At 40.8% G+C, this 25,458-nt stretch overlaps 1 protein-coding gene across 1 annotated transcript in view; it reads left to right on the top strand.

The window, feature by feature from the left end:
• Positions 1-25,458, top strand: part of me1 (malic enzyme 1, NADP(+)-dependent, cytosolic) — an 84,132-nt gene that overhangs the window by 10,798 nt on the left and 47,876 nt on the right. Inside the window, exons 2-3 of the mRNA XM_053326533.1 lie at positions 20,205-20,338; positions 23,691-23,840. Of these exons, the coding sequence (XP_053182508.1) occupies positions 20,205-20,338; positions 23,691-23,840 (284 nt within the window). The remainder of the gene's footprint in view (positions 1-20,204; positions 20,339-23,690; positions 23,841-25,458) is intronic.

The raw sequence follows: 25,458 nt of genomic DNA on the forward strand, positions 1-25,458 counted from the left end.
TTATTTTAATTTCACACGTCTCGGCAGTATTGTTGCTCCATAGAAACAGAAGAGAAATTGTCGAGGGATACGCGAAACAAGACTGATGATGTGAAGCGACACTGGCCTAAAGTGAGTCAATGGTAGGACTCAAAGCTCCACAGAGTTGCTGATTTTCTTCACAGGCTTGGATACTTTCCCAGCAGCACTCAGGCTCCTAAGGGACCTGGACTGTTGAGAATGAAAAGGCTGCCTCAAAGGGGGGGGGGGGGGGGGGGGTTCGGCTGCTTTTGAGGACTCCTACATGTCCACTACCTCCTCCATCCGCTCCAGGCCGCCCTCCCTAAGTCAACAGAGGCTCGGTTTTCAAGGCTGTTTGAGCAACAAGCGTGTCTGTACATTCACAAGTTGACACCTCCTGATTTAAGGAGCCCTGCGCTCGAGTATTTGCTCAGGATAAGGAATTCAAGACGCTCCTTTTTGGTCAGTGTCGGAGGTTTGGTGCTGGTAGGGCGGTTCGGATAACATGACTCACAAAAGCGAAGAGTAAATTAGAGGATGAATTCCTGTCTGCTCTCTCATGGCAGATTTGGACAAGATGCGAGTCAAGTCAGGTGATGTGACATTTGTAGAGTCTTTATTTCTTGTTATGCCAAAATTGCTTCTTTAGTTATTTTCCCCATTATACTGTGTACCTGACTTCTTGCCCTCTTTTTAAGGCATTTTAAGTCATAAGTTTAAAACGTGCTGAAGAGTAAGAAAAGGTTAAAGTAAAGAAAAATATATCTAAAGTACATCAATATGTGCTGCAAACATATGGTCGAAACATGACAAACCTAACAAAAATATCTCCTTACTGCTAAATACATCAGGTTACTACACACACACACACACACACACACACAGGAGGGGTCATAAAACACAGATTCCTACTACGTTTCAGTGAGCCATCATGGTCAATCAGCATCTCAGTCTTTACCATAAATTATTGTGGATTTCTATGTATGAGCAATAACATGACAAAAAAAATAACTTAGTGACATTTCATTGGATAGTCACTTTATGAAAGAGTATCATTTATCTACTTTTCTCACTGTTAGCAGCAGTTTTCATTTTCCAGGTAAAAGAAATTTGACAATATAGATCATTGGTTACAGTATGTTATGCTTTGCTCTTAATTTCTTGGTAACCATACATCAGCAAAGCAATAACAGAGAATTGAGCTTTTTCTGTTGCCAGTTTAGTCACTTGGGTATGCTAGTGTAACTCAACACACTGATATTAACACATTTTTGTTGATGCTATGGCCTAGAAGGTTTTCATCAGTTTGCTAATTGTCATATTTTCCTTGGAGAACATCTCCTTTTTGTCTGTTAGCTGCTTTCTGTCCTGCACCTGTGATTACTCAGGGCTGGATTTACACACTATTCACCTTTTCTTTTCACAATTCACTAATGGAAGCCGCTGGAAATAACCGCTATCTACTGCTGTATCGTATCAAATGCTGAGTCCCACGTTAGCCAAAAAAGTAACCTTGTCTGACACCAAAGCAGTTAGCTAATATAAACTGATGCAGGCCCATGTAGGCTTACAAATAGAGGTTAGTGGCATTTTTAACAAGAGGAAGGCACTTCAGTGTTTGATTGAGATAAAGGGCTCAAGCTCTTCCTCCAAACCAAACACATAAAATTAAGTTAACAGCACACACAGCTCTAATTCTCCCTTGATAAATCCTCAATTTGTTTGCAAGCTATTCCTCAGTGCTCCGTCTAAAAACATTATGAGCACAGTGCAGCATGTTGATTGAGAAAACATTTGCTATCTTTTGATTAATGCGTTTGGCCCTTTGAACAAAGTTCGAGCGCCTGCTAATGACCAAATTTATTTAGGAATGAGAGTGCACATGCAGGCCTCACACGGCACATTTGTCGGGAGGCATTCGTTGGGAAAAGCTTAGTCAGGCTGTAAGATCCTGAGAAGAGACGGACGGGAGCTGATGTGTGCTCTTTCTCTTCCTCCTGAGAGGAAGGGATGGATTTAACAGGCTTTATTCTCAGGGCAATCCTCTTGAACCCTATGCTGCCATTTAGCAGGAAACAGATGGGAGGGGGGCATCTGGCCTTTGCTGAGGGAATCTACAGGATTTGAACACAATAGGACAACCTGCCCCTCTATGGCTTTACACTCAATACAGTTTGTTAGAGCTGACATGGACAGAAAAATGACTCTGAACAATCATTTAGCTTCATATTCAGTCTGAACAAGTCAGGATACACCAAATTATTCTACTAGAAGCTGGAGAATCACTGCTAATTAAATAAATGATTAGAACATGAGTCACATGTGGAGAAACGCCAAATTCTCACATTAAAGTGATGTTTATTTGATTGAGCAGGTTTAATATTGTATCTTATTGTGTTTTTTTGTAATGACTTGTTTTATTTCATTTCAGGTCATTTACCCTCAACTATTTATTGGCATGTAGCCTTTTGCTGAACCTCACCGTTATCGTCTCTTTAGAAGCAGATGGAGATTAGCCAGTGTGGGACGTCTACCGTGTCGGAGTCCGGTCAAGAATAAGCGCTAAATAGCTCTCAAATATTTGCTGAACTCATTGACCCGCATTTTCTACGAGGCGTCGAACAGTTTAAACATCGAGGCGCTTGTTTCTGCTCTGCTCCTCAAATGATTTACAGCCTCTTTGTGCGTTTCCTGTGACATCCATGCTCTATACATTCCTGCGATTTCTCCTGTGCTTTTTTTTAAAATGATAGATGGACAGATAGCGAATGTAAAGATTAGACATGGATCATAAATTCTTACCTTCCTTTAGCAAACTAGCTGGCTCAAGTCTTTTGGCCCATGATTTACTGTGCAAATATGGGAATAGGAATACTGTACAAGCCTTATCACATACAGGTTAAACATGTACAGTAGCATGTAACAGCAGTCTATACTTTCTTCACTTCACTTTTCTTTAGTGATGATGATGATGATGATGAGCCTCAGCGCCGTTGTCTCATATCTTGTACTGAATGAGCCACTTGTCTGGTACTTCATACAGGTGGTCTGGTGTTTCTCCCTCTGGCAGGTTTATTGGGCTTAGTGTGCAGTCCTGTCGGTCACTGAGCGATGATGGTCCACTAACTGGAGGAGGAGAAAGATAGGAGATAATGAGCCACTGCAGAATTCAGCACACTACAGTACGTCATTATAGAAGAGAGACTAGATGGAAAAACAAGAACTGTAGTTTGTTATAGGCCACCAAAGAGCAGAAATATTGAATCAAGAACAATATTTCAATGGTTATTTTTAAATGACTCTCATTATCCAAACATGTAGAGTCAACCACACATAGACTGACACAATATTGTTGGTTCTTTGGATATTGGCATTATCACAGATGTCAACAGGATGACTTCATAGATGGTAATAGGTAAAAGCTGGTAATGTAATATTTACCACACTTGACACATAACATCACGTCATCCTAAAAGTTTGGCTGATACTACACTTTTTTAAAAAATGCATAAAGCCACATAATCAGAGTTTATTAACAGTATCCCAAAGCTCATTTTGAAGCATTTCCTTTGTCTCACTACTTTACCTAACCCTCACCCTGCTTACGTTTCCCTCCAAAAATCTGTGCAACCATTAGCAGAATGCTGAGCTTTTAAAAAAACAAAAACAAAAGAAAAAGGTTATTACTTCTAAAACTTCAAGTTCCTGCAATGGCCTGTGGTTGAAAAGCAATACTTGACCAAATCCCCATGTGTGTCATGGCTGTTAGTAGACACACACTCATAACTTTAAGATGTTAAATGGAGAGCAGAAACAGAAAAATGTCATCTCTCTTCCCTTTCACGCAGAGGGCTTTCTGGCACTCGAGCAAACCTTTTCTTTGCCACGGAGTCGTTAAGGAGATTCAGAGGGAACTTCCCCTTTAACACCATGTAGAGCGGCCTAAAGGTAGCGGTTTAACGTTCTCCTCAGCAAGCCAAGTCAACACACACATTCACACACTGGCTTTTTCTTATACGTGCAAATAAAAGAGGCATGCATATTCAAAGTAATTTAGACCAGGCTTTTCCATTCTTTGATGTTACACCTGCAGGCAGATACACCTCCACTCACTCTCTGTGCACAATTAGGACCATTTAACAAAACATCACTCGTACTTTTTAATGAGAAAAGACTCTTTAAGACAAGGCGGGCCTCTTCACCAAGCAGTTTGTTAGTTTTAGCTCAGATACTCTATTGTCATGATGACAAATTGAAAAGTAGAGAGGTGACAGATGAGTGGATTTTAAGGACGATAAACTGTTGCACCTGTCCTGTGTTGACCAGAAAGCCAAAGGTCAGAGGTCAGTCAGCATATGATGCTTCGGTATGCGTGGAGTTTTGTAATGGAGGAATGTGTCGGGGATCATTTGAAGGTCTCTTTGCTGGTCTTTACCATGCGTGTCAGTGCTTCACCTCCTTTTAAAAATGAACACACACGTCTCTGACCTTCACTGTGAAATCCCTGCTTCAAACTGTTTAACTGAATATCTCAGACGTTCAATCTAAAGTTTGGTCTGCTCAGATGCACTCATTTAAACGTCTAAGCCAATTGACTTTTCAGATTTTTTTGACACATTGTGTACATTCTCCCAAATTTACAAGCATTTCTGGAAGGCCCGTGGTTTCATTTGTTTTTGTCCCGTTTTTGACGGACACTCGGCGAACATGTGCGAACCTTGTGTCAGCCTGACTGTTCCGCCTGCTCGTCTAAATAATCTGATGTGCTTTCCTGGCTCTGCTTTAACAGGAACCCCCGATTGAGCTATTTCCAAAGCAAAGACACACTTATGATTCTATTTTTCATGGTTGTCCCCGTCTTAAGCACAAGCAGATACGAGATCAGCCAGCACTGTAAGTAAAGGAAGTGTATTTATAGGGGAGGGGTAGGGGGAATGGCAGGGGAAATAAGCACTGCTACACTGAGAGGCGATGGGCAACTGTTTGACAACACTGAGGTGAAAATAGTGACAAGTACACTGGCAGCAGAGTTGGTTAGTGAAGTCACATCCTGGCTGAAGGGTGCCGTTCGGCTAAAATAACCTCAGCAAATGACTTAACCTCTGCTCATGCCAGGGACCTGACAGCCTGGCTACAGAAGGTGAATTCTCTGTTGGGAAATGAAATGTTAGATGTAGAAAGGCAGTGTAGTAAACAGTTGGATATAGCAATGCTCAATAACTGTTTCCTATGTCACAATTTGTGACTTACTACTTATAATTAAATACACACAAATACTCACTCACTCACTCACTCACTCACTCACTCACTCACTTCACTATTTTGTAATAACAAGAAATAATATAGATGAACACAATGACAGACGTCAATCAAACTTCCAATTTCCACTTTGAAATTCTCACAAATAGAAAACAAAATATTTCCATTCCAAATATTTATGTAGTTATAAACTTTTTTTTTTCTTTCTGCAATGTCCTGGAGCTTTCTCACCACAATAAAAAAGAAGCTTTTTACAGAGCTGTGAGTTGCGCTCTGCAGCACACTAAAAAAAACAAGCAAATTAAAAGGTACTTATGGTATACTTTATATCCCTTTATTACAAACAATTCTGATGCCCAGACCAAAACCAACAATGAATTGATTGTGCTAACAAGAATTGTTTGTGTATCCATAGCCTGATATATTGTTCCGTGCCACAGAGCTCCGTCATCCAAAAACTATTAAAAAGACATCAGTGAGCCACATTGTTGCACTGAGTGACATTATTCTTCATTACAATGAATATTGGCATTGTAGTTAATCCCCAATACACAATCCTGCATCCATTAATACTCACTAGTTCTCCAAATGTGTATTGATCCGCTGTGAAAAATAGTCCCCCAAAAACACATAAAGCTACTCCTGTCTCAGTAACATTTGCTAAAAACTACAGTGATCAGCTGTTTTTAGGACCCTTTAATATATTACTAAAATAAAACTATGTGCATTTTTAAAGATTTACATCCAGTGGAAATGAATTGGGTATGAGGCTGAGTGCTACAGGCAGGTTATGAAAGTAAGAGAGTATTGAGAATCAGACTATTACCATTGTTGGCTCTGGTCTCTCCATGACATTTGTTGACAACAGGACGAAAACAAATGATGGTGCATGTGTGCTGACATCTTAAGAGTATATTGTGATAATTTGGTACTACAGCATATTGCAGTCAGCTACTGCAGGTCATGCACACACACAATGGTAAAACAGTTTTGCTCAGAGTTTGTGGTCAACATGCTTTGTTACATCCTCAACTCTGGTGTGCAAGGTCAACACAAAGTCATCACATCCTTCTCTCAGCATGGAACCTTGGTTAGACTCTAGTTAGACCAGTATATGTGGTTTGGTTTTGACACACAGCTCAGGTCACGTTACCCTGAAGTCATATTCACATTCTCTGCAGCCACAGCAGGATGACTCTGCTTCAAAATGGATGTGCTTCTTATGTTGCCACTGTTTCCACTTGATTGCTGATGCCTACAGAATTGATATCGTGTAGGATGACTGCTATGGCCATTTGGAACAATGAGTGCAGTGATGCCACGGGACCGACTTCCTTAAAATCAGGAAATGCATTCCTGTGAAGCGTGGGTACAATATGTAGCTCTCTAAAAAGATGAGGTTTAAGTTTACCATGAAACCTGCAGAATTTGACTTTTTTTTCTTTTTTGAAACCCAAGAACATCTGCGCGAAGACTCCATACGAGCGTATAATTAGGATGATTGACACAGACACCGATCCTGATACCGATCCTGAGACCTCCCATCGGTATGAGAAATATCTCCATCATTCAGCGGATGATTGACAGCAGCCTTGCTCTCTCAGGCGCACACGCTGTCTTTTCTAAGTGCTTCCTAGAAAAAGAGAGGAAGGGGCAGGGGGGGGGGGCGGATGGATGGAGTTGCTATTAGAGAGTGGAGACAAACATTACAGGGACGGGTCGACGGTCTGAGCACGAGCGTCAGTATTTGTGTTGGACAAGAACCAGTCCGCCTTCTCCGTTCAGATTCACGGTCGCTGTATGTTTTGCACATCAAACAGCAGAGTGAGCATGAACACACATGCATGCACAGACCGGCATGAATGAATGAATGCATTCATTTCTCACTTTTATCACTCCTCCAACACACACGTACCCATTTATTCTCAATGTAAAATCTAAGAGAAGACATGAGAGAACATCTTACATCACCGACTGTCTCCACTGTGCGGCACAAACCACTAAAGGTTACACTACTGAAAATCTTCTCTCCTTTCTTTTTCTTTCTTTCCACCTCCTCAAGACCAATTCTTGAAGGCCAACATCAACATTTGGGATTGAAGCTGCTAATCGCATTTTCTGCAACATTGTTCTGCAAGAAATCACAAAAGAATCACAAGGATTGATTGATTCCCTCAGAATAACATTCCCATCAGAATCTGGTTAATATAAGAACCTCTCTTAGAGCCAATGCAATAATGTGTGTTGTTAATTAAGCTGCATCTCATTGATGATGTAAGAGGTGAAAGACATTGACAGGGAACAGATCAGGTTCTTGATAAAAGGCTTCTATATCTTCTGTCTTCTCTCTTTCTCCACCTTCCCTCCATCTCTCTCCCCTCAAACACTCTTGCTCTGCCACATCTTACCTCCCCGACGCTGCTATAATGTATTTTTTTTAAAGTTCTGGTAATGTTTTATGGTCATCCGTCCAAACCTATTGCTGTGGATGGGTGAAAACAGTGATATAGCAGCTCTGAGTTGGCTGTTGAGATCAGTTGAGTCAGTAGGAGGTTGATCAGCCAGTGGTGAAAAACTGGATGTGACTGGTATCATGTGTCTCCAGTAAAACTCTCTGGGGCCTTCTCGGTTTACAGCCATTCATCAAGCGTTGATTTGTTTTGAAATCTCTGAATATTTTTAGTATTCATCTGTGGATTTACTGACACAAAGAGATTTAGAAAAGGAGCTGCATTTGCATTAAAAGTGAAGCATCCTCGTCTTGTTTTGAACCATAAATCAACCTTTTATTATTACTGTAAATGGATCATCTGTTCCTGTGGCGCTGGTCATCTTGTTTGTTGTAAGTAAATCTCAAAATTCATGTAATTAATACTAAAATCATGACTCATTGTATTTGTAGCAATTTTGCATAAAGTACAAACAACAATCCCCAAACTCACAGGGGTATTATCAGAGCTTGCAAGAACTCCAATCTGGACAAACCCAGTGTTGTTGTGTTGAGGTGTCAAAGTGCCATGTTCCATAATGATAAGTTCAGGGTCCTTCAGTTCACTCGTTATGGGGTAAAACGGAGGGTTAACAACAGCACTGTATCCTGTCACATGAACACCCACACTGTTTAAAGAAACCAGTAGAGGAATCATTTTAACTAGACTGAATGTATTATATAAGAGCTCAGTTACAAGATTCAAATCGTAAAATGAAATGGAGTGACTCACCCAGTCATTTGATGTCACACACACACACACACACACACACACACACACTGCAGATTTCATTTCTAAAAGTTCTCTATTCTTGATTCAGACAACATTTGAGGCATGAGGCCGGGCCATGTTAGAATAATGTAGTTAAAACCACAGTTGCGTATCCACAGCACCAGGATCTAGATAATAATGTGAGTCAGAAATCTGGGAAATGCTGCTCATAGTTTGTTGATTGGTCTGATAGATATAGTAACTAACTAGACTTGAGTAGTTGACAGATATGGACTGGCACACAGCTCACATGACATACTGTACAGTAGTCTGACTGTGGTTAAAAAGCCATAGATCAGCTGACATGACATCGGCGCAATTTGAACTTCATATGATTGGGACCGGTTCAGATTGAAAGTACAGCAGGGATGTAAATGTGTGTTGAGGTTGGAGATACATGATGCATAATTAATGACTCGTCTGAACGCTCATAGGAGACAAATGAAGATTACCTGCTGATAACTCCACTCCACATGGCAGATATGTGTGCTCGGACTCTCTCCTCTTTGCGAGTCTCAGTTTTTAACTTTTACAAGTAAAGCTGCTGTATTTTTACCCAACAATCCTGCCGAGCGCAGCTTTAAATGATTCCTCTGCTCAAACAGCTCAAACCACATTCGAGCAGGAAACTGCCTCCAACAGACTCTGCAGATCTGTCTATTCTTTCTCTCTCTCTCTCTCTCTCTCTCTCTCTACGTGGCAGCGCAGTAGAGAGGCTGAGCTGAGTGTGCTGGTGAGTGGTCTGGTGGTTTTTTACTGTTATATAACCGCCTGATCACAGCCTTAAAGAGCTGTGAATAGCCGGTCCGGCCCGAGTTGGTCACCCCACCAGCCCAACACTGGTGGCCTGATCGGTTTTTCTTTGGTCTTGATTTGAAAGGAAAAAAAAAGCCACTGTAAACCCCCTCTCCCACTTTCTTTCTCTCCTTCTATCCCGCTCTTTTCTTTGTTTTGTTTTTTTTGGTCACTCTTCTCCCCGCTGTTTCTCTCATCTTTGGATCTTATCCTCTTAATCCCAGCTATGATAACTATGGGATGAATCTGTCATTCCGCTGGGCTATCCACTCTCTTCCCCCCCATCAGCTGTTTTCACAGCGTCTAGACACACATGCCACTATTGATACAACAAGAGGAGCCACCGGACAATGAGGACGTCGTGGAGTGTGTTTCTTCTTCTGCGGGGTGATTAAATAGACTCACAGCTCATCTATTTGCACTTTGAATCAGGGCACAAATAGGACAGTTGTGTGTGTGTGTGTGTGTGTGTGTGTGTGCGTGTGTTTATGAAGCAGCAGAAGAAGAACGCACCTGTGTGTACATCACACTTCTGCATTCGTAATCATACGACTGTATGTGTTTATGAGGCCGGGACATAAATCTGCATTAACTTCACTGTTTTTGCATTGTGTGTATATGCGGGTGCCCGAATGTACGTATGTATGTGTGTGTGTTTATAAACAGTGGAGCGTAGAAGGGGTATGACTCAGTCTTTCCTCCAGCTGTTGGCCAGAGTCTCCTCCAGTGTGGGTCACCATCAAACAAACCGGTGAACTCATCAGGAGGCTTCCTGCGATACCAAGTTCCTCACTCAGATTCTGCTGACTTGCGATATTTAGCAGCCTCCTGCGTGAGATTTGGTTTGCTATTGAGCTTACTTTGCATGTCTGGGGGCACATATTGTATTCGGGGGTTAAGAATAAAAATATTTGTGTGGGCTAGAAACATCCTAACTCTCAAGCCAAATCCAAATTCCTGCTATAATACTTTTTCTTTTTCATTTTTTTTTTTTTTTGCTTTGCTTTCAATTAGTTGAGATGCTAATGTACGCCACACATCTCACTGTAAAAAGCAATTTAGGGTTTTTGTTGCCTTTTTGGAGTCCTGGCTGCAGTGTGTGGAGAACACGTGGCAGTAATAGCGGGGTAGAGTAGATGGCGCTGATGGTAGTGTTTATAGGAACAGGCTCAGCACTCCTCTGCTCAGCCTGTTTGGTCAGCTGGATAGAGGGTTGCTGGTGCTTGGTCTGAGGAGTTCTGACATCACCAGCAGAAGTGAATCCAGATACAGTCTATGGTGCAACAACAGCGCGGGGGCCAAATCAGCAAGTATAGCTGATTTTCTCACAGTCCGTGTTGTCGGCGCCCCCCCACCCCCCGCCCACCCCCCCTCACAGTTTAATTTCTGGTTTATTTAAAGTCAACTTTTGTGTTGGCAACCGCCGGAGAAGCTCTACATTTCACTGCCAGCACAAACATGTTCTGCTTTCTACCTTCCAAGTGGTGAAATTATACAAAATACAAAGTACAAGTCATCTGCTTTTGATCAGAATTTGATAAAAATTTATTGTACATGTCATTGTGAGCAGCTGAATAAAGGCAACAAGTGAAGTAACAAGATATTTTTATAATAGCAGAGGTTTCTTTTTTGGTTTCTGATGTTTTGTAGCTGATTTGAAACAGCTCGTCCAAACTGCAAACTGTTTGTTCATTAAAGGAATAGTTTGAGTTTTTTTAAGGATATAAGAGTTAGATTAATGGATCTGTACCACTCTCATGACTGGTAACAAAGGGAAACAGCTGGTATGAAGTGTAAATTCACAAGTTTTAGAGGTTGTGGTTGCCTGATTTTGTTACTTTTGGATACAGCTATAGGTTGGTTATTGCAACCACCTTCCAGTCTTTATTCTACAGTAAGCTTATCCACCTTTTCATCTTACTCTTGGCAAGAAAGTGAATAGTGCAAATGTATTTCTTAAAATGTCAAACTATTCCATGAAGCTTGATATTTCTTGAACATCCAACACTGCTCTTCTTGGGATTTTGGGATGCTGCCTTTAAATCTAAATGTGATCTTCTAGCAGAGCTGCGGATTTTTAATCACACATTTTCCTTCCAAATGGATATACTTTATTCAATCCCACAACAACCAATCACCTTGCCACCAGTAGGAGGAGGAAGAGGTATGTTTGGCAGCGCAAAACCAGCAGACACACATCATCACATTCAGATGTACAGATTCTGCTGCAGTCACAAAAAAACACCAAAAAAATAAAAAGCAAAAATATGGAGCTCAGGAATGATTGTACACAGCCAAGCAAAACTGATCAGTTTACTATTAAATGTTCAGTAGTTTATTTTGAAAGTAATAAATCACTTTTTTTTTTATTACTTGTGTATATATACTACATTACTGTCTGTTTAGTCATGGAAAACATTTTGGCGAAGGGTCCATAATGATGTTTACAACTCCAAACACAAAGTTTAAGACTTGGATTTGACTTGGTGTTTTACTTCAGAATTGGCTTTGTCCCATCTCTGTCCTCTAGAAGAACATAATCATTTCCTGCTTTTAATAACATAAATGTAGATTAATGACCTGTTTTAACACTTTTTAAACCTCTTTATTCATTTTATAGTGTGTCAGGGCAACTGATGTGGCTTACCTGCTTTCACTGTTACGTGCAATACCCATTTATTTTATCTGCGTTCTGTTTTAATGTCATAAAACACTTTGGAACACTTTTTTTATTGAAGACGCCTCATAAATAGAGCTGACCTGAATTATTCGGTTCAGCATTGCGGTGGCACTAATACAATGTTGAATGCAGTGCAAGATAAATGAGGAGAAGCGGGGTTAAGATGGCTATCACTATACATCACTTCCAGCAAGTGGTTTTTTGCCGATAAACAAGTCATACAAGAAGGCCATCTCTTGTAGTACTGCACCCCCCCCAAGCCTCTCCTTATGAAAAGAAAGCACTCCCTCTCCCACACAGCATTGAATAGAGAAGTGCTCTGTGGCCACACACAGCTCTGCCAGGCCGTATCTCAGTGCCAAACATTTGAGCCCCTCTCCCTGTTGAAGGCCTGCGGGCTTTTGTCTCCGCGTCTGATCTGCGACTGTGGCTGAGAGCGGCTCAATGGAGGGAAAAGCCTCCCTGTCGTGTTAGCTCAAGTCTCTCTCAATAGGGGCCGTTTCTCCCAGTGCAGAGGGCATTTCCATTGAGGAGCGCACAAGAAAAGAAAGCGTCATCCAATCGTTTGACAGATTTTTGTATTTGGAAGGAGGATTTGTGTGTTTGAGGGTAGGACCTGTGAGTAGGATGGTCGCCTCCTCTTGTCTTATCTGGGAATCTCACAAGCCCCATTAATCACAGCTTTGTGTGGAATTACATAATTTTTTTGTACAAGCTTCCCAGAATGTGGGAGATGGGCTTTTGAGGGTTTATGTTTTTCTTAGTCAGCACACTGACAGAATTGTGCCTCGAAACCAGTAATTTCGTCTCATAGTGAGTCAAGATCCATATTTATATTTAAAAAAAAGGGAGAGAAAAGTAAACTGCTAAAGCAAAGAGATGATTTCATTTATTTCCACTGTGCTTTAGTGCCACATGTGATATGACTTTGCATTTCACTTAAAATACTACCAAAAGTCTCAAAACTTCCAAAATTATATTGAAAATATTTTTTTAGGAGCTTTATCATCAAAAAAGTTTGTAATAATTATTGTTTTTCACGATTATTTAGCAATGTACAACCAATAATTCTTAAAACTCCTAAATGTAGGATAATATGAACATGTCAGTATCATAGTGAAATTGTACCTTATTCAATGCATGTTATGTCTGTAGCATAAAAGGAGGATATATAAACTGTTTATAAAAATCTACCATTATAAATCTTTTAGTAGTACTCTTCTAATCCACTTCAAATTATGCAACACACTTATTTATGCACACACTCCTCCCTTTACTGGAAACATTTCCTGTCGTCATCTTTTGTCACCGTCACAATTTTATATTTATTACTCATATTATTACAAACTGATCCTGGATCTGGCATAAAAGGAAGTCAAGCGGCAGCCACTGTCACCACTCACAGCTTTCTATAAACTATTTGTGACAGAGTTTTGCAGATTTTGGTTCAAGTGTCAAATCATTTGTTGATATGGTGCAATAGTTTGGTCATTTTGATTTTGGAACACTTGGAAAAGCTGTATAGGTTCTGCACCATGTTTGTACTATATTTAGGAATCTGTCCCTTCAATATCTCTGGCTGCATTAGGCCACCGGAAGAAATTTTTCTAATCAATAAAGGAGCAGAATTGGCAGAAGTGCCTTGATTTGTCTGGTTGCAATTGCTACATTTTCTATTAAAGTCAGCATTTTTGTATCCTACAGGGGTGTGTCAGCAATTTTGTATAGCACTGCCACAAAGCAGCAGAGGCAGAGATATTGTGACTTTTTATCCCTGGTATGGGTCATTCTGGAAATGTTTGATGCTACATTTCCCATAGTGCAAGTGTGAGAGCATCTTCCATTATGCCATGGTGTGTATAGTAGAGACATGAAAGATTCCCATATAACTTATAAAAGTTCAAGTCTCCTTGAATGAAAGAGTTTGGCTGACACGAAGCGTCCATGTTTGTTTGGTTTTCATGATATTCTTTATTATTAAGTACTAAGCTTGATATATTAGAGCTTTTACATTTGTAGATAATCCTGATCATCATTTCTCACTGTAGAAGAGCATCAGGAGACATAATACAACTGTCTTCACAGGCTGAAGTATAAACTAAACTTGTGTAAAATTGATGTAGTGCTTCTTTATTATTATTATGAACCTCTTTGACTGGTTCTTGGAGCTGCAGAACATTGCATCAGATTAACTTCATGCTTTTCACACAGAAAGTGAAAAACACACAAGGGGGGAAAATGTATGAGAAAAGTTGAGAATATTGTGATAAGGAACCAACTCCTTTGGGTGAATTTAACCAAACAGTTGGAACTAAAGAATTTAACTCTTTCCATATCAGGAGGAGGAAACTGTAGGCTAACTGTAATGTAGGGAGTGGCTGTGCTGCGAGCCTCCTGACAGACCTGCTGTCAGAAAGACCTCTGTGTGGTTGTGGCACATGGAAATTAAAAGGTTGAGGTAGCAGAATGTTTAAGTTTCTAGACCTTCGCACTGAAACGTCAGTACAGACTCACCCTTTGAACTCCTTGGGAAGCACAGAAAGGCATTTTATCAGTTTCAAAGGACGGGCACTTTCATCTTTCTTGTTTAGCCATCTGGGAAGCTAATTGGCTGTTTCCTCTCCTCCGAAACGTTTAGGTTGGGCATGGCAGCAGTCCGAGGTTAAGGGGTGGCACTGGCCAGTGGGTAGATTACAGGTTCGGGTTGTTACAACGGCTTCTGGAACATGGAGCTGCGGGCGTCACATGTGTTGGCACAGGGTGCGGGCACTTCTGATGTGGTCGGGGACATGTGGAAGCTTTCTTGGGTTTATCCTGCCCAGCCCAGTTTAGTGCTCCCAAGGGGGGAGAGAGAGCAAGATTTACAGCAGTCAAACATTTTGAAAAACCTGCATTCAGACAAACAAACATAGGGATGGTTTGTCTGTATGTGTGTGTGTGTGTGTGTGTGTGTGTGTGTGTGTGTGTGTGTGTGTATGGGTGGGTGTTTGTCACCACACTTCACTTCAGAAGAAGATAAACCAAAAAGCAGAGTCGAGGAAAATATTGGCACGCAGCTTATTTTTCATTGATAAAAAGCATTGATAACATTTGAAGGAAACTCTTTGCATGTTGTTTTTGGCTCGTTAAGGTTCACACTTCCCACTTACAAGCCAACAGGGGACTGTTAACAGAATTAACAAGGAGTTAAAAATGTATACAGTATGAGCGGCGGTTTAGAGACTTCTTGGTTCTTGGGGAGCAGAAGCTGTTTGATTGAGGTTTTTCTTTTTTTCAGTGTTTTCATTTCTTACAAAACCACATGTCAGTAGCAAGAGGACTGGAACTCACAGTTCTCAATGTTTAGAAATTATTATGCGCAATCAAGTAAAAATAGCATTGCTGGTAACTGGCAGAAGAAACCAAACTAGGCAAGAAACAGTTTGAATGCACTGTTTCACAGATTCTTGGTTTGAAGCTCTCTTAACTCTTCAACAGTGGGATGAAAGTCTTGGATTACCATTCTTGATGTGGCCTATGTTGAGAGAATGTTGTTCCTTGATGCTCAAGGCTGACTGACAGACATGTTGACTGAAAGACAAACAGAGCTGGACAGACGGGACCTTGGGATTGAAGAGATTGGCAGCTCTATTTACATGCAGACGACAAGGGTGTTGCAAAGCCAATACTCAAGTCAAAAGTCAGAGGGACATCAAAACTGGCGTCAGTGGTTCCCACGCTTACCCAGCCAGCGTCTATCAACCGTGCACCGCTAATCCTTTCTTGCTATAAAACCAACCCCCCTCCATCCCCTCCTCACCGGTGCCCGGCCTTGACCCAACCCAACCAGCCGTATCTTCAATCATAAAGTCACTCGGCAGGCCAGGGTTTCCCCCTCTGGACGGCCAGGCTGCCTTCTCCTTTGTGGGGCATGTTAATTGGTCATTTTGGGCCCAACTCCATGGATGGTATCTGTTTCACATGTGACACTGGCAGCCTTTGAGGTCCAATGGAGTTGTGTGGGTAATTATTCTTAATGAGGCATAGTGGGCTCTGAGTTCATGGGTGTTTTTTTGTTCTGACTGAAAGGATGTGACATCTGTTTTTATTCTTATGTTTTTATATCTCACTCTATCATTTTCTTCTTTAGACCACGTTTGACATAAAGCGGATTTATTGATTGATTGATGCAGAGCCATTTCTGACACAACCACTGAGTAGCATAGCAACTGCTGGGTCATGTCAGTAAAGATATGAGCAATGGTGAAAAGAAACAAAACTCCTTGGGCAAGACACTGGACTCCAAGTTTCTCCCAATGGGCAGCAGCTTGTATTGGTGTGTGAATGGGTGAATGAGAGGCAAAGCACTTTGTCTGTTGAAGTAGGAAAACTTTAAAGTGCTGTCCATTTACCATTTAACTGAAGTACAATTCTGAGGGACTGGTACGTGATTTGAATATGTTGGTTTCATGTTACATTTCTACTTCTCCACTACATTTCAGAGGAAAATATTGTACTTTTTATACCACTACATTTTTTGACAGAGCAGTTAATAGTTACTTTACATGTTCAAATCTTACATAAAAAATAATTAAATTCATTGTTCAGTATCAATTCAGTGGTTGGCCTGTGAGGAAAATGTGTGTTGTTATCAGTTCCACCAAAGAGACAATCCCCCTCTTAAATCCTTTTGATGTCAAACAATTGACAACAACCTCATCTTCGATATTTAATACAGCTTCATCTTGTCTTACCTGCAGGTTACATGTTTTGGTACAACATCTTGATGAAGCTGCTGTGGACGCTGCTGCTAAAGTACTAAAACCGCTTATGCTAATGTTAGCTTTCTGCACAGAGATACTGAACACACTTTAAACTCTTTAAAACTAGCAAACGTTAAAACTAGTGTTTTGCTGGTCGGTGAGTTTTAATGTAATTACAGTCACAGCATGCTAGGTGCTACATAAGCTAACATTATGGGTTTAATTTTTTTGCCATGCTAGGATTAGCTTGATGGTGTCACCAGTGTGAAAGTGATTGCGGTAAATAGCTTTATACTTTTTATGTGGTGAAACAGTTTTTAATTGTGTAAAAATGCCAAAGAACTGAAAAATAAACCTAAAGATTTGTACAGTAGTGTAATTACAAAATAAATTATATAAAATTATTGAAAAAAGTATTGTTTAGCAACCAATGTTGAAGTCAAGGTATCGCTAATTGAATTTTGAATGTGGAGAGAAGAGCTGTAAAAGGTGGAACATTTATTAAAGAGAAAGAGAAAAAGAATATGATGTCAAGTGTTGTCAGTAAGGTCTTTTCTCAGAAACTTTCTAAAAAAGTTTGAGAAAATGTCCTAAAACAGTAAAAGTAAAACGTTAGCAAAACTGTGCAAGTGTGCTAGTCCATGTCTGGCACAGAGAGAGCTGTTTCTCTCAAAGGAAGTGAAAGTGAATAAGTTCAGTTTCTGCTGATTAAAGACTCGTGTGCCCATTTGTGTGGGTGAATGCGGCTGTGTTGTTTTTGTTTTTTTAGCATGTCAGCGTCAGTGTCCAAGTGTAAGTGTTGTCAGAGACTGCTATTCCTCACACACATAAAAAAAGAGTATATCACAGCTAATGAGAGAGCAGCGTGAGTCTGTGTGAGGACTGAATTTCATTTTATAGCCTTATATTAAGCTCAGTTTGCCTCGTGTATTTTAAGACTCTTTTCTCCCCATGTATCCCTCATGGTCAGCTGCAGCAGACAGCGGAGCGGTGGTGCATCGTGGGCCAGCTGTAAAGGCACACATAGAGTCTGATGTGAACAGCTGGTTCTGGAAAATAGAAAACCTTTTTTGATAATTGGAGAAGGTTGTAATTCAGAGCTGCTTCTGTCTATTTGAGGTCTTTTAAGTACAGAGCGTGTTGAGCCTCAGCGAAGGACAGACAGATCGGGACTTCAGCTTCTGAAATAACTAGGGCCCTTTCTGCAGTCATGTCCAGATGTACTTTAGTACTGTCAACTTAAAAAAAAGACATTATTTGTGTGGTTTAATGACATGATGTTCTGTGTTAACTAATGCAGTGACATCCAGTACCTCCTGCTGATAGCTTGAGGACAGAAAGCAAACACAAACCCATTTCTTTCAGATGTTGTGCCAAAATGAAAATGACTTGTTTCTGTCCCTTTATTCCCTCCCTATTAGCCTTATTACCATCAATAATCATTGAGATTGAATCTAAAATCAACAGTTTGGAAGCCATATGTTTTTTATTTAACATAATGTTAGTAATAAGATTTGGAAGTGTGTCTGCGGTCAGCACTGATGGTCTGTCTGACGTCAAGACCGCCAAACGTTTAATTCCGAATGCTTTACTCTGTCGTATGCTTTTCTACTTCCCTCTAGCGCTGTGCCTCGTGTGATTGAGCACATTTTTTTTTACAACCTCAGAACGCTTTTAACAAAACCAGATACACTCAAAAGTGCCGGTGGCTTGGAAAGGCTGTAAATTGCGGCTGCCCAGGCCAAGCATCCGTGGACTCAGTCCAAAAACAGAGACGTTCACAGCACAGCTCTGCTTCTGTCTCGCCAGTCAGCAACAGTAGCTGGCATGTTGAGGTTTCACTGGGTCGCTGGTCTTTTATGGATAGAGGGAGAATGGAAATGCCCACCATATCATGCCTCACTGGCAGAGAATAGTAGGGGATGCTGTGCCCGTTTCAGTGCTTGTGCTTGGGGACAAATCTATCCCTTTTTAAAGTGGAGGAGCTAAACTGAAATACCTCAATCTCACACTGTCCCCACTTTCTCATGTCACATCAACTCACATCACCTCTCCCCAGTGAGGACATAGTCTTCTCTATGGAAAAACCTCACAGGTTAAAGGTCAGACTCTTAAGGGTTACAACTTTGACACTAAACAAGTGCATGTTTTTCCATATTCCCGTTTGGAGGTCAGAGGTGACCGACATAAAGGACAAAGTGAAGACGAGTAAAGCAGGTCATTAGTCTGGGCCTTGTTTTGTGTGTGTTTTTGAGGATGTGCGTTTGGTGGAAAAGGACATCACACCAGAATACGAGCTAACAGCGGCGTGTCTGAACTCAGATTGGGTGAGAGGGAGCCCCTCTAAGAGCAAACACCCCGGCAGAACAGAGGACATGTTTGACACGCCGCTTCTCTCATCAGTCAGGAATGTTTGAGTAGAAAGGATTGGTGGATAGTTTCCTAAATATTCATTTGTTCAAAGTTCAAACACAGTTTTCAGAGCATAGCTGAGCAAAGGGTGTTAAATCCCAAGAGACCAACAAGAATGAACATTATTAGGATCGCATTTCTTGAAGGAAATTAAATATCTTGTTACCAAAAATAATAACTGATTGAAGACATTTAAAACAGGTGTGAGCAAAGCGACAAGTCTACAGTCATACTAGTAGCTCTGTGAGGCTGTACTTAGCAGTGCTTTGAGCTAAAAGGTAATGTCAGTATGCTAACATACTCATAACAACAATGCTAATGTGCTGTTTTTCACAATGAAAATGCTACATGAAAAGTCAGGGGAACACCGAAGTGATCAGGATTCATTCTCTTGGCACAATGGATATCTCTACTAAATATAATGGCAATGCAGAGACATGTTACTCAAAACTGTAAACCTTGTGGTAATGCAATAGGAAAAGTAAAGGTATCCTCAGAGTCATTACAATCCAGTTCATCTTGGGAGCACCATGGATATCTGAACCAACATTTACGTCCAGTAATGGTTGAGATATTTCACTTAAACCCCAAATTGTCTGAAAAACCAAGCAAAAAGCCCACATAAAACGACAAACAAGAAATAGTAAATAGTCAAATGTTTGTACTTTGCAATTGCTCATCTCGTTTGAAGTTGCAAAAGATTCAAAGACTTATCCCAAGTCACCTCAAATTAGCCAATTAGCCTGAGATTGTGTGACCACTGTGCAAAGATTACAATAAAATAAAAGGCTCCACAGTCCTATGTGTTATACCACCCTGTCATTTGTGGGGGAGATGGATGCTTAGAGGTCGGCGAATTGTTTTGAGGCTCACTAGTTTACTTCACAAAATCAGCTGGAAAACACAGTTGGCATTCAAAGCAAACACGGAAATGTATAGTTGATGTGCCCCTCAGCAAGTCATGATGTTTGCCCAGGGTAGGTGTCCCTGTACATGTTAGGTTGCTGGAGGATAACAGAGATGATTTGTGTGTGTGTGTGTGTGTGTTTTTTTTAGGGCATGGCGTTCTCCCTCGAGGAGCGTCTCCAGCTGGGAATCCATGGCTTGCTGCCTCCATGCTTCATCAGCCAGGACATCCAGCTGCTCCGAGCGCTCAAGAACTTCGACATGAGGAAAGACGACCTGGACAGGTGAGGCTGTCGCATGAACACGGCCAATAAAAATCTCTTCACGGTGCAGCTACAATGATATACTACCCTCTTATCTTCTATCCAAACAGCACTTTTTTCAGAGTTGAATTTCAGCACAAACCCCCTCGGAGGATTTCCTCTGCCTCTGTGCACACTGCGAAATCTTACATCTGGAAGCCTTCAAAGCACGAGAGATTAGCGATCAGCCCTCGGAGATCTACATCCATCTCCTAACACCGTATATTTTACAGAACAAATCTCTACACTGTTCCTCCCCCCCCCTTCAATTTCTCCATCTCCTCCCTGTTCTCCTTCACGAGTGTTTTTATAACCTCCACAGTGACCAAATGAAAACTGCAGCTCAGTTTTGCATGCTTCATTAGGCACTTGTGAGTTGTAGCTGTTAGTATTATGGGATGAATGCGCCACATGCTAACATTTCAGTCTGGGCTGCTTGATCAACTCTACATAGCTCTACCAGGCCTCAAACTGAAATCATACCCCGGTTTTACTGTTTTGAATTGCGAGCTGGGTGCTGAATATTATCTATCCGTTAAATTGCCTTTTATTCCACCATCCCTCAGACGCCCTTTCCATCAAGCTGTCACTTCTAATGTCAGTGATGAGGGATTTGCTTGTTAGACAGGATTTGGAGTCAACAGGAACTGGACAGCTTCTTTACAGCCGCCTCATTTTTCCAGCATAGCAACACCACAGCGTCAGCATCTAAAGACGACCATTATGAGCTCGTCAGTGTCATTCTCATGCCCTATCAGTGTCACTGACAATCCGTCTCTGGGCCCTGAGTGTGTTCCAGCTTTTGGGCTTTGCTCCCATGGATTAAGGTCCTCTATTTGCCTGCCATTGCTCAAGCCCACTGTGTTTACATACAGTCTGCTTCCCAACTCTCAAATCCTTCTTTGGTATTTACTGCTGGATGCTGTCATTTTTTTTTTTTTTACGACCATAATTCTGAACTTTCACTGCTTCCCTTTCTATTTCCATCATCTATCTAGACTCCTTTTTTTCTTTCTTTTTTTTCCCTGTTAAAGGAATTTGTCGTGGTTTTGAATTATTGTGACAAATTACAGCAAGCAGAACAGCACTAAAAGTTCATTATGGTTTATGATCTGAGATGATAGAGTTACTCAAGTACCTACTGTGACTGTGTCGTCAACAGAGGAAATGGATGTTCAGAGGCTTATCCAACTAAAATACTGTAGAATGCAAAATGGTACAGCTTCAGGCGAACTTCATTTTCAATGAGGCTGTTAGAAAACAGCAACAAGTTTAAAATGAGTCTGACAGAGCAGAGCTGCTTGATCAATCAGGCTAAAATAGATTATGATAGAGATAAATTATGTGCCGACTGCCTCACTAGTCTGACTATAAAAGAAACACTGCACTGACTAAGACTGGTTTATAAATCAGCGTGTGCTCTAAATAATCCTGTTTGCTAGGTGTGGCGAGTGTTCACGCCTTTTAAGGCTAAGAAGAGAGAAGGAATCTTAAATAATAGCCAGCAAAATCAAACAATATCACACTGCTGCAGTAAATATAGTTTTGTTTGATGAGTCACTGCAATGATTGAAATTTTCCTCTGTTATATCTTTCTTTACTTTTGCATTCTCAAGCTTGAAGGATGGCAGGAGAACTGTACTACATCATATTAGGCTACTTCCTACATGGGGATTTTTCACAGTTCACATTTCATGGGATCAGCGGTAAAACTCACACATTCTCTGTGAAACCATCCATCGATTTTCTGACTGGTTGTCCTGACAATAGACCAGGTACCTGAGATACAATCTCTCTCTACAGTCATGTTCTTAAGCCCTATCTGGGTGATCATAAAATGTTCCTAGGTCAGATAGGGCATAGAATGGTTCCTCCAGCTTGTTCTCAGTCTACTAAGGATTCCCCTTTCAGTTTGAAATACCTGATAACATCCAGAGGCATCTAGGAGACAGGGAACTTGGTTAAACTTTAAGATTCCCTCTAGCTATGTTGTTAGACATATAAAAACCATTAAGTTGTATCTAATTTGTTTTAAAAAAAACAAACTAACAAAAACATTAAACCATTAATATGCAAATACTGGACACAAGATGTCTCCTACTGAACAGTCCATTCTCAGTGTTTGTGCATTGGAGGCTTCAAGTTTCCACATCACACAAATTAAGTTGAACACTGTACACAAACTGGCTTCCAAAACTTCCAAACTGTCACAAATCATATTTGCATGTACACACCTTAAATTCAGATTTAAGTGAGCTCAGAGAAACTTTCCGTCTTCAGCAGATGAATGTGAAAACAACCTTCTAGTGTCAAACTCTGCACATATATCATCCTGCACATTAAAGAGCAAACATCCAACTGAAAGGACACGTTTTCTGAGTAGAGGAGACTAATTAAATAATATAGTTCTTCACAAAGTAAGCAAAGACATAACTAAAAATCTACTTAGTAGCTTTTAATCACATCTCAAAGCTTCATTCAGTGGATGGAGTTTGCTCACTTGTCTTGGGATAACTAAGTTTTCATTTCCATGACAACTGAGCAAGAAAGTTTGAGATGTGGTTGAAAGCTCCGGAAATGTTAGTCAGTACACCTTGGGGTAAGAAGTAGAACTTTAGTGTACAATGTGTGGTAAAAAGTAATTTCCCCTCCTTACAGTAAAGCATACAGAGACCTCTCATGTGATATATTACATGTGGCAGAAGCTGATTTTGTTCACCAATATAAAAACATTTCTCTTCAAGAGCGACTGTCACCACTGTGTACTGTGCAGCTGATGTAGTCTAACTTATAGCAGACAGGGCGTGCATGCTTTTTATCCCCTCATCAAGAGGCACCTTTTGCTCTCGGCTTTATGGAAACATCTCTGATTAGGAATCAAGCCTTTTCTGGCACACTCTGCTCAATTTGGTTCATACGTAAAACTTTAGTTCCTGTTCAAACTACAATCAGAACAAAGAGTTTATCGGCTATCTGAGAGGCTGATCTTTAGTCTTTGTGTTTTTTGGAAAATAGGCACAAAAACATCTATACTAGTAGTTATTGTACACTCAGAGCAAGAGTTATTTTCTGTTCTCTTTCTTCCTCACTTTTTTTTGTAACAGCATTGCTTTTTTTAGGGGGATTTCTTTAATTCTTCCCACCATTCCTCACTCTGTTCTCTGATATATTCTCCCTATTTCCTTACAGTTCCTCCCGATCTTGCCTGGTACATCTTGCTCACAAACACAGAATTTAACATCTGACAATAATAAACTCCTCCTTAGTTCAGCAGGTATAAGCCCTCAAGATGTTAGAGATTAACATGCAGTGCTTTCCTCCCTGCTCCTCCCAGATATGTTTTTCTGATGGATCTCCAGGACCGCAACGAGAAGCTGTTCTATCGGGTGCTAATGTCCGACATCGAGAGGTTTATGCCTGTCATTTACACCCCCACTGTGGGCCTCGCCTGCCAGCAGTATGGCTTGATATTTAGAAGACCAAGGTGAGACTTACACACACACACACACACACACAATTTTGCCCTGTTGAACTATGAAACTGTACAAAAAACCCTGAAAAACCTGATTCGAATTAAGATTTGTTTCAGCTCATTTCCCACTGCTGTGAACAGGCAGCAGGCCTAAAGGAAGTGGATGATTCTGTTTTCCTTCTCTGTTAACAACCAGTCAGTTCTGCACTTATTTATTAAGTGTTTTATGGTATTGGTTGTTTTTCTTTTTTGTTACTGCGCTTTATACCAGCCAGCATTTTCTTACACTTCAGGATGTGTGACCCCAATATTCCAGTTTTTCCTCACCCATAGTACACTGAAAAGCACCAAGAACTGAACAGGGTCAGAAAAGTTGACCAGATCCAAAACAGGCCAGTGGAGAACTTACCCAAATCTGATGTGCATGAATAAATGTTCAAAAAAGAGAGCCCTGATCTGAATAGGCTGAGGGATAATCAGATCCAACATGTACCTGAACATACCTTTAATAGAGAGAGAACACAAACACTGTTAACAGCATGATGAGCTATACATTATCAGGTGACCCTTGTTAAAGACCAACAATATTACAATATTGTCATAAGAACAAATGTAAAGTTAAACGAATACCAACAAGACTTTTGCATATATGCATCAAGGACTAATCTTGTAACCAACAATAAAACATTCTGTAGCCAACTGAGCAATAGAAAGAGAGGAGATTCTCATTTTCCAACCAATTTAGTATCAATGTATCAAACTCTGGTCTTGGTTTCACAGAAACAAGTGGACTGTAAAATACACTTCTTCAAGTCAAATGTACTAAAGCCACAGCCAGTTGTCAAAAGATTTTGATGCATTGCAATGAAACCACAAGTTCAAGGACTCTTAAAGCATGTGTATGTTAAGCTGGAATTGGTCTTTGATGCTGTGAGATCTGAACCAAATGTAGAGGTTGCGGTAGACCCTTTTTAGGTGGAGTTTTGTTAGACAGCTCAGCTGCAGGCAAACCGCTGTAAGCTGTTGAAATCAGTTCAGGGTTCACCTTGAGTGGATCTGGCTCCGATCCTACCAGACAGTTTCATTGGTTTCCTCTCCTCATCTAGTGTAAACACACTTTCACTCTCTTTCTCAAACACACCCATGCTCACACACATACACACACGCACACATACATAAATCAAATCATGGTCACTTCTGGGGACATTACATAGACTTACAATTCATTTTCTGGAGACTTACCCTAACCATCACCACTGCTTGCCTAACCCTAATCTTAACCACCGACCCATAAATCAACCTTTTAACAATAAGGGACACAGCTTTTGGCCCCATTTGGACAAGTCACAATTCACAACTAAGTCTGAAATTTCTCCCCAAAAGTAGCCTATGACAGACCACACACACACCTGTCTCCTGGTATCTGTTTTTCCTCAAATAGGTTCATCAGGTCCAAGTCTCTCACTATCTAACAGCAACACTCCCTAAGCAGTTGCTAATAGATATTGAATTGATAGAGCCTTCGTTCAGGGCCATGCTCTGCTTTGCTTGGCCCTGCCTCCCTGCATTAAACCTCACTTAGGTGGATACAAGCATTGAATTTGTTTTTACTCAAATAAGACTGATAGGA

Source organism: Scomber japonicus, chromosome 10 (genome assembly GCF_027409825.1).
Source record: "Scomber japonicus isolate fScoJap1 chromosome 10, fScoJap1.pri, whole genome shotgun sequence".
NCBI classification, from domain to species: Eukaryota; Metazoa; Chordata; class Actinopteri; order Scombriformes; family Scombridae; genus Scomber; species Scomber japonicus.